We start from the raw sequence: 14,976 nt of genomic DNA, 5'->3' as shown, positions 1-14,976 counted from the left end.
GCAATATGGGATTTTTCTTCAAGAATGCTGGTGAAACATCAAGATTTAAATCGATAAGGAAAATAAATAAATCATAATTTTTTCGTTTCAGAATAGGTCCATCGGTTTTTATCTTTTGTACTTTTCTGACAATAAGTTTTATAACTTGACAACGCTTATTTCCCACACATGTTTTTGTATGTGCTTGTGTGACTGGCTCTGACTGTATGAGCTATGACTTCTACCATGTGAAACTGTTTTGTTCAATCCATAACCCCTCAATCAACATATAAACCATATATCAGAATCAGATTTTATGTGTGTACTCCTGAGAGACGTTGTGTATCGTATGCACTACATGCCAGAATAGTCAAACCCGAAGTCACACTAAAAGGTGAATTAAATGCAAAAGCAACGCTTTCTACAGAAATAACTACATCGTAAAATGATATGAATAAAGATTTATTTTCTCATATGAACAGGTGGATTCATTTTTCATTTTATTTTACAATCTATGACAATCTCGCATTTTTTTTCTTTTTTTCTAGCATATTTCAGGAATGACATGGGGGAAGGTTCTCTTTTATTGCTGAATGTTCAAATGAAATACACTTTCACTGACTGGAAAATAATTGTCTGCTGCTTTTTTACCATGCACCCATCTAACCGTGACCACAAGGACATGCAGAGGAGAGGTGTTCAAACATTTCAAGCGAGGGTGGGAGTCAGGTGGAGTGGGGGGGGTCATAAAATTAAACAGAAGAGAGTGGCAGGACGTGCCTGGTAGCATCTCCATTGTGTGAGAGGACTAGAAGAGTGAAGGGAGTATCACATTTAAACTAGAGGAGCACTATCTTCTTCTGTATTTTTCAGACATACAAAAGTAAACCCAGAGGTGAGAAACTCAATGAATTATCTGCATGTGAGGTGTGACCAAAGACCTTTCTATATAGCAATACCACTGTGCGTTTACCATATAGACGTACATATTGCAGATTAATCTTTTCAAGAGTTATAGTCTGATAATTCAGAATAGTTGTTTTTTTAAGGAGTAAATACCATACCAACAGTGACAAAACTGTTCTCTCTCACGGAGTCATGATTCTTGAATTACCTTTGAAATGTTTATATCCTTCAATGGAGGACAGGGGGCTCAAATGTTTTTAATTTTGAAATCATCCTCATTTATGGAGTTCATTTGAAATGACTAACCGTCGACAAGATAAAAAGCAGTACACAGTACCATTGGAGGAGACACTATCTGGATGCTATTTGCCATTATTTGGAAGTGTGCATGTTAAGTGGAGCAGTCTAAAAGTAAGTGATACAACAATTCATGGACACAGTCATTCAATGGACATGTGAACAAGAAAGGCTGACAACGTTATAGATGGCTGCATAATGGCTTTAAAAACTAACTCATGTAAATATGCATTTATATCATGTTCATTCTACACTACAGGCATCACATCGTTTTTTTTCCACACAAAACACACTACAGTCACCTGTTAGAAAATGATGTAATCAAACAGCAAAATAGAAAGTTTGCATATTTTTTGCATTGTATGATCCTCCAAAGTTTCACAGCTATTTCCATTATATTGTCTAGCATGTTCTATACTGTTCTCCACTCAGCTGCTTCCACTTTCCTTCTCTCTATGTGCATGTGTTCAGGGAACTGGTAGGCTGTATGTTTTACATTTAGGCCTTCATGATCTGAGAGCCTTAGTCTTAGGTAGAGGAAGAGGGTGAACAGAGTTTAAGGTGGAAGAGAAAAGGGGGGGTGGGCAAGTGGAAATCCTGAGACACTGTGTGGCCTTTAACACGATCCACAAAAACAGAATGGACACAGAAGGATGATGAGGAATGGGATTAGGGGCTGAGTTGAGTGAAAACAGATGCAATCTTTTGGTTTTGCCATCACTCCTGATGGCAGGGGTCACCCTGTGCCAAGCGGCTCAGCGTTTGTTGGCCTCATAAGAAACTAACATGAGGGAAAACCTGCAGGGGAATCAAAGAGGACTAAACTGGGGCAGGCTGGGAAAGTGAAGGAATAGCTGTAAACACATCAAGCAATGACCTGCATAACATACAACCCTAAAACAGCCTTACCTGTCCACATACACTGGGGGTCACTGTTCTGATAAAGCACTATTCTGTGAACCTCTGATACACTCTTCTGAGACACCGGTAGATCCACAAGTTTGATGTCATCACAACAAACAATGACATTCATCTAACAATCACTCACACACACACACACACACACACACACACACACACACACACACACACACACACACACACACACACACACCACACACACACACACACACACACACACACACACACACCACACACACACACACACACACACACACACACACACACACACACACACACACACACACACACACACACACACACACACACACACACACACACACACACACACACACACACACACACACACACACACACACACACACACACTCAATCTCTCTGTAGACATCAGTCAGAGGGCAAAAAGGATCTACATCGTATTTATCAGGCGCTCTATTACTGTAGATCCCAAATCATATACCTTACAGGCGAATCATATTAATGTAAACATACACTTTATGTTGAAGTGGTTTATATTGCATGACATGGAAGGGGTTATGTTCCAGTGGGGCTAGACTCCTCAAAGAATGCAACTTGGAAAGAAAGTAAAACAGGAAACCAGAGAGGAAAAAACAACATAAATGTGTATAAAAAATGAGGCGTCCATATAAGAAAGGCTACAAAAACCTCCACTGGCCCTCTGGCATCGGCATACAGCAAAAGGCACCACAATATTACTATTATTTTTTTTACGTTGTGAAAAAACTGGCACATCTTTTTATGCTGTAAATCAAAAATGTACATATAAATAGAGTTTTCCCTATAAAAAAGTCTTTGCTGTTAACTAGTAGACAACTTTTGCTAAAATGAAAATAAATATTTCATTTGTTTAGAATATCTCAGTTATATAAAATAAAAATATTTCTTATAGATGCAGGTCTATACTATATTGATTTTTGTTGGTTCATTTTCACTCTTTAATGGGTGTATTGTCCGGTTTGGAGCGTGAGTGTGTAAGTCTTGTATGCATGTTCCCATGCCCACTGTGCCGCCCCGATGAGTGAGAAGTCCGACTGTCCACCGGCCTGTAGATGGTGGAGGGCTCGGCATTCATGTTCTGCATACTGAGGAAGGGTGTGTTCTCCCCGTCCTCCTCTGACTCACTATCTGTTAGGCAGCTTCGAGACCCATAGTCCCGAGAGGCCTCGTATCCACGCGGGGCCACGTGGCCATTAAGTCTGGATCTCCGCCAGCGCCGGCTACCAGTTCCACTGGACCCACTTCTCTTTGGTTGCTCCCGAGAGGAGAGATACTCCTGGGTGGTCTCATAGTCTTCTTCTTTAGCCAGCCGGTAGGGGCTGGAGGGCAGGCTGCCCCTGCTGTCGTTTAGATAGGTGCGGCGCTGCTGCCGGTAGGGCTCCTGGCACTGGGCATCGTGTAGTGGCACCTGGTAGCGGCGCAACAGGGGCTGGTCATCCTCCAGAGGGTAGGGGTTGCGGATAGCAGGAGGGAGAGACATGGCATGGCTGGCATTGGGGGATGTTATCTGGAAGGTAGGCACCTGCGAGGGCAATGAGTAATGGAAATCCACTGGGGAGAGTCGGGCTGGTGTCGTCAGGGCTGACACGTATCTGTAGTAAAAGCAGAGAGGAGGGCATAGTTAAGTAGAGAGAAGAGCAACAAGCAGAAGTGAGCAAGTGGAAGAGTTTAAAGAAATCTGTCTGAATTTTTCACCAACATTTGATTAATTGAATGAACTACCAAATTGCCAAGTTACAAGCAAGCTGTAAGCAGGCACTGAAATATTAAATGGAAAACAAGTGTTGTATCATACATTCATTTAACCTAGATGTCCTCTTGAGCTGAACTGCTGTAAGGTATTTTTTCACACTGGGTATTGTAACTTCTTCCCTGACCATTGACATCGTCTCAATTTAAAAAAAGATGATATATTTGAGATATTTCTATTTTGATCTGAAGTTTTTTTATCGGCAGATTTGACTAAGGTTGAAAAAAGTCACTCAAAGAAAGTGATCACCTTGTGTTACCTTAAATTCTTCATTTATTTTGCATGCATCTACTACAGTGAAAGAAAAATATAAAATCGGGGAAAAGTCTTGATGAATTGAACTAAAGAGGAGCCGCTTTAAACAACAGCAATACTACAGTACTGTATATCATATCCCAGGTTTACAAACTTGGAGTCTGGTGGTGTCCCCCAAGGATCTGATGTGGAGCCATGTCTTTTTTTAATATCCTTGGGTCTTATAAAATACAAATATAAAATTGGTTGATGCTGAGGTGATTGTCTTAACAGACATTCATAAACATTCCTTCTACTGCATGACAGTGAATCTGAATGACTGTTTTGGATTGTATCAATAACATTTCCAGCAGTTTGTTTTACGATCACATGTCTATTTGAGCGTCTCAAGCAGTTAAAATCGAATCCCAGCCAGAGGTCTTCAGGCATTTTTTTTACATTACATGTTACTTGTTAGACGCTTTTATCCAAAGCGACTTACATACTCAATACTGTGGGCAATCCCCACAGGAGCAATTTGGGGTGAAGTGTCTTGCCCAGGGACACAACGACACGCTGACTGCAGTGGGGTTTGAACCTGTGACCCCCTGATCCGAACACCAACGCACATCCCACTGCACCACACGCAGGAGCAGCTGCTTTTTGGTTGCTGTATAGTTTATTCTAAAGAATGACGGTGACTAAATAATGTTTCTCCAGACTCTGGACCAACCTGCACAGCAAGGTTTCACTTTAGCATTTTAGTGTATACACTGATCACAAGACAATACTTCTCTTAATCCTTTGAATAATGGCATGCTGCACCTTTCTATACCTTCATCCCCAACTTACTGTGGTTTTCAGTTTATGCTATCTTGTTTAATTTGGCCATGTTGGCACCATGACTGAATGCTTGAGTAAATGTAGAAGTTCTTGAAGATACACAACCCCCAATTATTGGTAAACGCTAGCTATAAAAACGTACGGCTTGGCTCTTGAAGTAGAAAGTCAATATCAAGCTTTAAAGACAGGTACATTTAGAGTGCGTTTTCTCGACTGACGGGAGTCTTGGAGTCATGGTTACCACTTTTCCATCCCTTCTCCAACCAACCCTATAGTTGCCAATATGTTGATTGACAGTTACAAAACTATAATCATACACCAACTAAACATGATTGTCAATACATTTTAAATGCAGTTTCAAGTCTTCATATCACTGACTGTAGATCAGACTTTTTGTGTCAAATGTTCTTTGCTCTTAGGAAACTACAACACGCTGTGTGAGACACAAGCTTGAGATATTCCCACAACACTGCTGATTCAGCTGAATCCGAAGCCGTCGCCATGATGGAAACAGGCGCCTGTTACCTGGAATGACTCTGAGGGGATGTTGGTTATGCAATCTGGCTCTGCATAGCAACTCATTGGCCAAGGCACATTTCGTGCTGAAATGCTTGTTGTGTGCTGGCATTGTTGGGACGATGAAGCTGATGCACAGAGGAGGCAAGACACATCTTGTCCAGCTTGTTTTTGACAGTCTATAAAAGGCACTGTTTATTTGCTGCAGATAATAGGCCAGGACTGCATAGTCTTGTCATTTATACAGTATCTTATTTACATTTTTGCTGCAGTAAGTCATACCCTTATGCTACCAAAATTAGGACATGGGAAAACACACTTGACGTGCCGGAAAACAGGGTTAATAAACAGTAAAAAGTATTTAAGATGGTTACTTTATTTTTACATTGTTACTTATTCTGTCTCTTTTTGAAACTCACAAACCAGCGTAGGTCATTGTTGGAACAGTGAAAGAGTAAAAAAAGGTTTTAAGGAGTTATAATTTGTATCTTTTGTGTGTGTAAAGTGAGTTTTTACATGAATCAGTGTGATAAAATTACTGATGGAATCTGGTAGTTTTCCAAATAAATTACATGTTTTGTACTCTATACATTCTAATAATTCTCCAAAACTCTGTTGATTTTATTTATTATATCTCCACTTCAACATGTGTCATGGACATTGTACAATAAAATGGGTCATATTTTTATCACTGCTGATCAAAGCTGGAGCCGACAAATACCTGTGACTTCACAAGTGATTTGTCCCGGGAATGAATGCTGATTATAACCTTTCCCACGAAAGAGAAAAAGCCAGATGTTAGTGGGAGTTAGTGGGATGTCCAGTGGGAAAGGGGCTTAAGTCATGTCGTCATTTCTGGACATTTTTTAATACTTAAATGGATGCATGCAGCTATAAAGACATTAGGAATATTCTTGGTCCATTACTTTCATTTTGGCCCAGGGACTGAAGTTGGACATGCACCGATTTGCATATTCAACACCTCAAGTAAGCATTTTGCAGCATTAGCAGGCATAAGTTAATGTGTTAAGTGTGTAAGGTCTACATCTGGTCCAAAGTGTGGCTCTAGTTGGCCCGAATGATATGTACTTAAAACTCTAAAGCCATAAGCAAGCAGGCTTATCCTGTGAGGTCAGTGGGTCACTATGCATTCTGTTATCTTCTGTTCATCTTTTTGTTAGTTTCAATGCATTTGAACTCGTTTTTTCTTGCATTTTGACTTCATACCTGAGGCCTGTGCCGTTTTAAAATGGAGAACAGTTAGTGTTCTGCACTTGCACAATTAATTGTTTGTTATGACAACCCTGTAAAAGGGTAATAACTTCAAACGCAATCGTCTAAGAATGTGATCACTCTTTGTTGGTTAATAAGTAACTCAGTAAAGGATGTCTGTTTTGTGGGCACCTTGGCTCAGAGATCTGATTATCATACCGATTATCATACGGTCCTATCCAAATGATCTTATGTGGTGACCCATTTTAAATGGATTGGCTGATGCTGAGAATAATTAAAGATCCAATACAGAAGACATTAGGGTAAATATTGATTCTAAAGACTTGAAGCAAATGTTAATAAGGCTGTGTGTAAGCTATCGGTAGAAAAGGGCTGGATGACCTCATGTAAAGCAACCTTTAGCATGTTTTTTCAAACCTTAAACACAGGGTCTTCAATTACAGGGTCAACAAAGACCGACTTCCTCAACATAGCTGGGCCATCATTCCAATCCCTCAAAAAAGTTGTCTACTTTTGGAAAAGATAACTCACCCACTGTTTTTGTGCTTCAAACTTCATACTTTTAATATATGGCTCAATAGTGCTCCCATATCCCTGTATGTTCTCCTAGCTCAGTGCTTATTGAGCTTGTTGAGTGATGGATGCTTAGCTGTAAAATGTTTTGGAAATGTAAACGTTAACAGTGAGGGCATTTTGGGAGTGGGTGGGGAGGGTCATTGCTAGGCCCCTATAACAATATCCCTTCAAATTTGGACCATGTGTGACATTGCAAATGAAATAAAGAGCATGTGGCAGAACTGAAAGCACAATATTTACAGTGAACTAATTGTGTTTGAGTTGACATGTTCTGGGAGCACTCAGACATTTGATGAAATAATCTTGTTTGACATGTTGACACATGAGAAGATTGACATCTCTGTGCCTTGAGAACAGAAATAGACGCAGGACTGCTAAATATAGACTGCTTTGGGGTTGTTGAAAGGAATATGTTCTCACTTCTGACAGACTAACTTCTTCTTCCAGCTTCTACACTTTGTGCTAAATTTATCCTCTACCTTTCCTTGTGACGCACGGATTAAATCGTTTCTGGCCAAGAAGTGTATGTCCAAAATTGTCACATAGATCCTTAAGGGAAATAAAAAGGGAAAGCTGAAGCCGATCGGAATTACTACTGGCTAGGGACTAATGTTACACTAGCTGTATGCACATTGTCCCCATTTTCCACACTTGCCTACCTTAGCGTATTTCATCATCATGCCTGCTGTGTGTCAGTTTCCTCTGAATCTCAGAGTTCCCTGACTGGGACTGAGGCTGAGAGAGAACCAGCAGAGAGAGCAAACTTTTCGAGAATGTTAACGCCAAACCTAGAGCCACATAGGCCTGTTTCCCACCTGTCGCTGTGCGGAGAGTCTCCCAGCGAGTCGAAAGAGTCTCCGTAGTGCAGGCCCGTCCGATGGGGGTCAGAGTAACCACAGTGAGCAGCGCGTCGTGTCCGTGCCTCCATGCACGCAGGACTGCTGCATTTACTGGTCCCCACGGATGATGACATCATTCCCGGCGAGTCGGAGAGGATGCTGTCAGAATGTTCCAGGCTCCATGTCCGTTCCTCATGTCTGACAAATAAAAAAGGTGTTAACACGCACACACCCCAGCGTGAGCCTTTTTTTCTATCCTTTTCTTTTGGTATTTTTGACAACCAATTCACCTGTTTGAGGCATTTGACCGCTTAAAGAAATGGTTTGGTGTTATGAATGCTCACCTGTGTGTTGATGAATGGGCTCGTGTGGAAGAGTTGTGAGATCTGGAAGAGTTATGGCTGGCAGGGAACGATCCCTCTGTTGCAGGCCGTATGACTCGTTCAGTTGCAGGGACATTCTTTGATATGTACTGTGTCGGGAAAAAATGGATTTGGCAGATGGAAAAATGTGGGGGGAAAAAAAGACAAGCTTTGATTATATAACTAAGCATTAAACCATTTGGTGTACAGTACATCTGTGTGCGTTTACTTTAATAACGTTAGGAATCCTTTCAGAAACTCACATCTACCATAGGGATTTCCTCTGGGCCTGGTCCGGGGTGATTGGGTCCGTTAGCAAGGTTATGATTGGGATGTTCTGGACACATATTTTGTCGCAGATGAGTGTGCATCTTCTTTCTTTGTTTCCTGTTGAGCAAATATTGGTCAATTTCTCCCTTTCAACACTCTAGTAGTAACAAAAGATGACATGTTAACCATAAAAATAACAAAATGTTTAACTAATAAACAGTATTCTTCTATTTCTCTTCTGCATATTACATGCAATGAAAACAGTTTGAGTATACATACATATTTTAAGAAAGGCAGGTGGAGTTAAAAATGTTAAATATCCATTCATCAGCAGGACTTACTTGGTTTTACAGTAGGCAACCACACACACGATGCCCACCACCAACAGCGCCACACAAATACCCGTGATTGTCAGGACTCTTTTCTGGTAGAGTTCCTCTGCCTCTGTCAACATCACACACACACACAGACACACAGACACACACACACGCACGCACGCACACGCACAGGGAGAAAAATAACAGGAGAGAAACAAATTAGTGTCACAAAAATGCAGGTTCACCACTTTTTCACTGATCCACATTTCCTAACTTTTTTATAGACTAAATCCTGAGCAGCATGAAGCTTCACCTTCCCTTCCCTGACAACTCACTTCACAGGGAAACCTTTCCTCGCACATAATCACAAATAAACAGATGCTGTTGCCGCCTGCGCTGCAGTAAGGCGGCGTAGGTGGGGGCAGGGAGTTGGACTGATCGAATAAGCAGCTGTATCCTCTAAAAATCCAAGTAATTTCAAATGATACAATATATGATACTTTAATGGTTCGGGCCCTTAATGGATGACCAGCGGAACCTGCAAACTGTGCAGTATAACACCGATGTGTCACCGAAGTGATTTGGAAATGTTTTGACATGTCTTAATCTTAAACAACAGCTGCATTCACTTACAGAAGTCTTCATCTGCTCATGGATTCAGTAAGTACAATTATGAGATCTTATTTTACGCTTATTCATTAAACACATTCATTTTGAAATGAAATATCATTAAATATATGACTGGAAGAATTTAGACTTAAATTGTGCTTTTCCAGAGAAGAGCTTGTGTGAGGTTGAGGTAGACCTGTGCCCTTGGAGGACATGATGGAGCTAAGAGGTAGTGTGGTCCCTGATAAATAATGTACCACAAATAAATGAATGTGTACAACTCCTTTCATCTGAAGCTGCCAATTTACACCACCATACCAATTTGTTTCAAGTTCCTAAAGAACAAACACATCATAATCACAAGTGATCTTTGTGCAGGTCCAGTTTCTATATGTGTTATTTTGTGATCTGGAAAGAAACGCCTTTCGCGTTCATTCTACAACCCTCAACCAGTGAAGCACTTGTCTGGAAAAGTTAGCAGAAAACAAGAGCTAACAACAAAGAAGGATGAAAATAGCTGGAGATGGAAGAAAATCATGAATGTAGGTTCTAAATATAGCAATGCATGCTCACATCACAGCATCCTCATAGGATAATTCAGACCAGTTACACAGATATTATATGACATACTTCAGAAGTTACATTTCAGCTATGCTAACGACGGGGTGATGCAGGAAACATGGACAGAACACATACATAAAAGTAAAGGGGTGGCATATCAAAGGAAACAGACAGACACTAGAGGTATGAGACTAAAAGGTTTGGAAAGATGAAGGTGAAGATTGAGGAGAGACATCTGGTAGCTACCAACATGATACACCATGCTTATGACAGATGGAATGAGAAAACAAAAATCAGTCCAAAAAAGGGGGGAAAATGCTATTGAGCTGCAAACTCTGTTAATGGTTCTACATTTCCATTGCACATGTATGAGGGTTGCGAGTGAGGACATCCATGTTAATGATGATTGATGGAGGATCGGATGCGTCGGGTTTGTCATTATAATGAGTAATGGTACGATAGAGATTTGATTGGTTAATCAAGGGACGATATGATTAACAGTTCAAACCACAGACAGGAATGGGAGCAAGTCAACACGAAGGACACCTATTTAGTAGTTATGCTAGGGCAGAGAGTCAAAATGGATTTTTCCATACCCATAAATTCAATCCCAAGATGCTCTGCCATTGCAGAGGGTTGACAGTTGAAGAGAAACAAAAATAAACAAAAGACCAGGTTTAGAAAGTGACACCTTCTAACACACAATGGAGCAAACAAAAATATGCATTACGGCAACTGGGACAACAAACACTTTGTCAGTAATTGTCGGCATGACATGGTCAGTAATGTCAACGATGGGAACACACAGCATGCAACACACACGTAAAACCACACTACACAAAAACTACCATTTCATTCTTAACTGATTTGATTGTTATGTCTAAAATAGTCTAATCGCAATACACAATTTCTTTTTTGTGTGCAGTTTTCTATTTGCTGTATGTCTCAACACAGTCTGATTCTCACTGATTTGTGTGTGTTTCCTGCAGAGTTATATTTGATAACATAACGGAACAAAATCTCCTAATGGGATTTGGAAGAATTAGACGCACAGTCACTCTCATTATTGCTCTCGGGGGGAAAATATGCGTCATCTGCTGAGATTACCTGGGCTTTCAGTTTTCTGCTTTCTAAAAAAACGCTACACTCTCATTTCCCCGAACACACCCATCGCATGAACAGGCAAGTCAAAAGGAGTGTATCTGTACAGTATCTGAGTAATCGCTCGGAATAGGAAGAATTATAGCTGGACTTTATATCATATGGCACAGAGAGGCCTTAGGGAGGCTGCACCAACCAGCTGAGTCCATATCTCTGGCAGCTTTCTTGCTTTACTTGGGTTGAAGCTAGTCCCAGCTGTTCTTATGACAACATGCTCTTGTAAAGCCAAGCCCTTATGGCTGAGGAGCAGAAGCCATCCTCCTTCTCTTTGGTATCTCCTGGGGATGGGAGGCGCCCTCCAGGAGATGGGTCTTTAAATATGGAGTGCGTGCGTGTGTGTGTGTGCACATGTGCCTGCTTTAAAACTGTGATTTATTCTCCTTAATTGAGAGTAGGAAAATGAAATATGTGCGAGGCCATTAACGATTGCTAGTTTTCCAAAAAAACAAAAGTCCCTTTACGGCTACATCCATCATGTCTGACAGGGGCTTTCATGAACATGATAACTGTTGATCTTACGTTTTTTTCAACCCACGAGGTTAATATCCTTAGATAAACAATGATATTAAATCATATGATGTGACTGAGAGGAGGCTTAATCTTTTATATTTTAAATAACAGCATTCAATTATTGATGGATGAACGTTTCATCAGAGAACATCTGATTGTTTAACTCCCCTCCTTACTTTCAAACTTTAATCTGTTAAGCGTACAGATAGTCAGGTCATTGATTTGAACAAATTCAAATGTAAAGCAAGTAATCAAAGCCTGTTTTGTGTTCATGTAGCTGGATGAGAGCTGGAAATATATGCTGTCCTTGATGCATTTGCACAGCTGCGTCGAAGTTAGACAGAATGCAGAAAACAGTGTAGGGAAAAAGAGCTCCCACACATCACTGTCTGCTCTGCCAAAAGAACAAGTAATCTCAGCACAGTGCATTTCCACTTAATGTGAGATGAAATTACTTGTAGTTAAGAGGGTTTATTGGCATTGTACTCTGAGCCAACATACAACAAACACTGAGTGTAAGCTCTGCAAGTCAGACTGCGGGGATGAGGCTCTGAAGGCAACATCAGGCAAAAGCAGATGCAGTTAGTTATTTCACTCTTATGTTACACTGAATTGCAACCACATGGGCTTGCAAAGACATGACGCTGACGAATATGCAGAAAGATACCAGAAGATTCTTTGCTATTATCCAAAATGGGCGTTGTATTTTAATTCTATGGTATTACCGTACACTATCAAACTCAGTCGTTTATCTTAGCTTCACTTGGGACACTTTCAAGTAATCAACCAACAGGTAATAGAGGATGTTTTTTTAAATCAAAATACCTCAAGGGCAAGATCTAACAAATCCATAGTTATCTCGAAATCTTTGTTTCATTTCGCTTTTGATGGATTTGTTTTCTGATGTTGCCGTGTGGAGTGGTGTGAGGTTTGCTCCTCTTACCCCAGGCAAAGTAGTTTGACACGGCACTGTAGTGCAGCGTGTGAACTCTTAGCTGAGGACATCTGCTGTGAGAGCACCATTTTGTTGCTGTTCTTCTGAAGCAACAAACACAACTGGCGGATTGTAGTGTGGATGTTACGATTTACTAGAGTCTGAGTCTTGAGCGAGTTATGCGGCTGATTTGAAGTGAAAGAAACGCCTGTATGTACAGTATGTTCTACTTGTAACCCATGAAGTGAGAACACTAACATTAAAATATTTGCTGCGAATGATTTGATCTTTGGTAAATCCTTTATTATGTTTGAGATAAAAATCAAATTAGTCAGGAAAAACATAAGTGGAATGTTTTCATGTTGGCTCATGTACAATGTACAGACCTATGGATGCACATGTTAAAGTGTCGCAATTTCACAACCTACATGAGATGTCTTGTTGGCCCTCAACAAACACTTCCTTATGGGTTAAGCCAGCGCACCTCTTAACAGGTTCATCATTTGTCATGCCTTAGTAAATGCTAATTGTTTCTCCATCCATCAGCTTTAATTCGATCATACATGCTTATGTTTGCCGCTGATTGCACAAACAAGCGTCATTAGTGAGCAAGATTAAGATAGGGTTTTAGTAATTGTTTTGCCATTAGACTGTGTTGTCACATGCAGCTGACTTTGTGCAAATCCACATAGCATCTGAGTTCTGCCGCCTACTTGTTGCTATCACACGTACTATCGGCTCGTATTCTGAAGAACGTGCATGCAACACACTGCGAGTTAAAGGGCACGCAATATCACATGCAGACCAAACACAATAACAGACTCTACTAAACTCTGCCAGCTTGTGAATGAGTCATCGCAGGAGGCACAGACACATCTATTAGGTAATAATAACAGGAAATTAATGCAATCTCTCAACACCCAGCATGCACGCATGACACAAGGACAGTCTGACAGAGTGACAGAAGAGGAAATTGACATACGGTAGAAACTGGCCATAACGTAGGTTTGACAGCGATCACCAGTAAAGTCATTTGGACACCTGATGGAAAGAAACAAAGCCACAAAGAGAGAGGGAGAAGGAGGAGGGTGGTAGGTGAGTGAGAAAGAGAGAGACAACAGAAAGAGGGAGAGTGAAAAGTATACGTAAGAAAAGAGTGAAGGGGGGGATAGGGAGGGAGGGAGAGGGAGAGAAAGAGAGAATTAGAACAACAGCACAACTACAGACAGCAGAAGCAGAGTGTTCCCATGGACGACACCACCGTGTGCATGGTGTAACGCGCAGCTCATTGACCTGAGGAAGAGAAAGAGGAGGAGAAAGAGGAAGAGAACTTTTGGGCAGCAGGAGTCAGTCCAGAGGTAATCCAGTGACAACTGTGTCTCTGTTCTCAGCTGCTCATATCAAGTGGACATACTTTCTGTAGGCTTGGGCATAATCAGCCGCAGCGGCTCAGTCTGTAAGCACCGTGGGCCGAAGTATCCGTCCGGACATCTGGGAAGGAGCAGACAAGTGTTATGAGAAGGAAAAACACAGGAAGTGAGGTGCACTGTAAATACCGGGGGGTCGAAATCCTTTCAGGCGTATTGTTGAATGTCACTGTGAAGCCACATGGAGAAAGCACACAAAGTGAAAACACAAGAAGCAACACTTCCAAAGATGATTGTTATTCCCATAAAAAATGATGTTAATATTTTTTATGTAAAGAGGCCCTATTATGCTTTTTGGGGTTTACCCTCTCCAGTAGTGTGTTGTATAGGTTTCTGTGCATGTAAATGGTGTGCAAAAGCAAAAATCCCCAAGTTCGCTCCAGATGAAGTTTCTCTCCCACGCATGTAAACATTATGTAAAGAGGCCCTATTATGCTTTTTGGGGTTTACCCTCTCCAGTAGTGTGTTGTATAGGTTTCTGTGCATGTAAATGGTGTGCAAAACCCCCATGTTCCCTCCAGATGAAGTTTCTCTCCCACGCATGCAAACATGTCACAGTAGAGGCACAACATACAAATATCAACCTGACATTAAGTATAATAGGGCCTCTTTTACATTACATTACATTACATGTTACTTGTTAGACGCTTTTATCCAAAGCGACTTACATACTCAATACTGTGGGCAATCCCCACAGGAGCAATTTGGGGTGA

At 41.0% G+C, this 14,976-nt stretch overlaps 1 protein-coding gene across 2 annotated transcripts in view; it reads right to left on the bottom strand.

Annotated features, from left to right (window-relative positions):
* Nucleotides 1–2,597: 2,597 nt before the first annotated feature.
* nrg2a (neuregulin 2a) overlaps nt 2,598–14,976 on the bottom strand; it is a 66,725-nt gene continuing 54,346 nt past the window's right edge. For both annotated transcript variants that reach the window (XM_034140152.1, XM_034140153.1), the window contains exons 5-11: nt 13,819–13,877; nt 10,828–10,851; nt 9,086–9,188; nt 8,738–8,861; nt 8,457–8,584; nt 8,089–8,310; nt 2,598–3,713 (exon numbers count right to left, since the gene is read on the bottom strand). In XM_034140152.1, the coding sequence (XP_033996043.1) occupies nt 3,053–3,713; nt 8,089–8,310; nt 8,457–8,584; nt 8,738–8,861; nt 9,086–9,188; nt 10,828–10,851; nt 13,819–13,877 (1,321 nt within the window). In that variant the 3' untranslated portion in view covers nt 2,598–3,052. The remainder of the gene's footprint in view (nt 3,714–8,088; nt 8,311–8,456; nt 8,585–8,737; nt 8,862–9,085; nt 9,189–10,827; nt 10,852–13,818; nt 13,878–14,976) is intronic.

This window comes from Trematomus bernacchii, unplaced genomic scaffold (assembly GCF_902827165.1).
Source record: "Trematomus bernacchii unplaced genomic scaffold, fTreBer1.1, whole genome shotgun sequence".
Classification (NCBI taxonomy): Eukaryota; Metazoa; Chordata; class Actinopteri; order Perciformes; family Nototheniidae; genus Trematomus; species Trematomus bernacchii.
The sequence above is the reverse complement of the archived record's forward strand: the minus strand, read 5'-3'. Positions and strand labels throughout refer to the sequence as shown.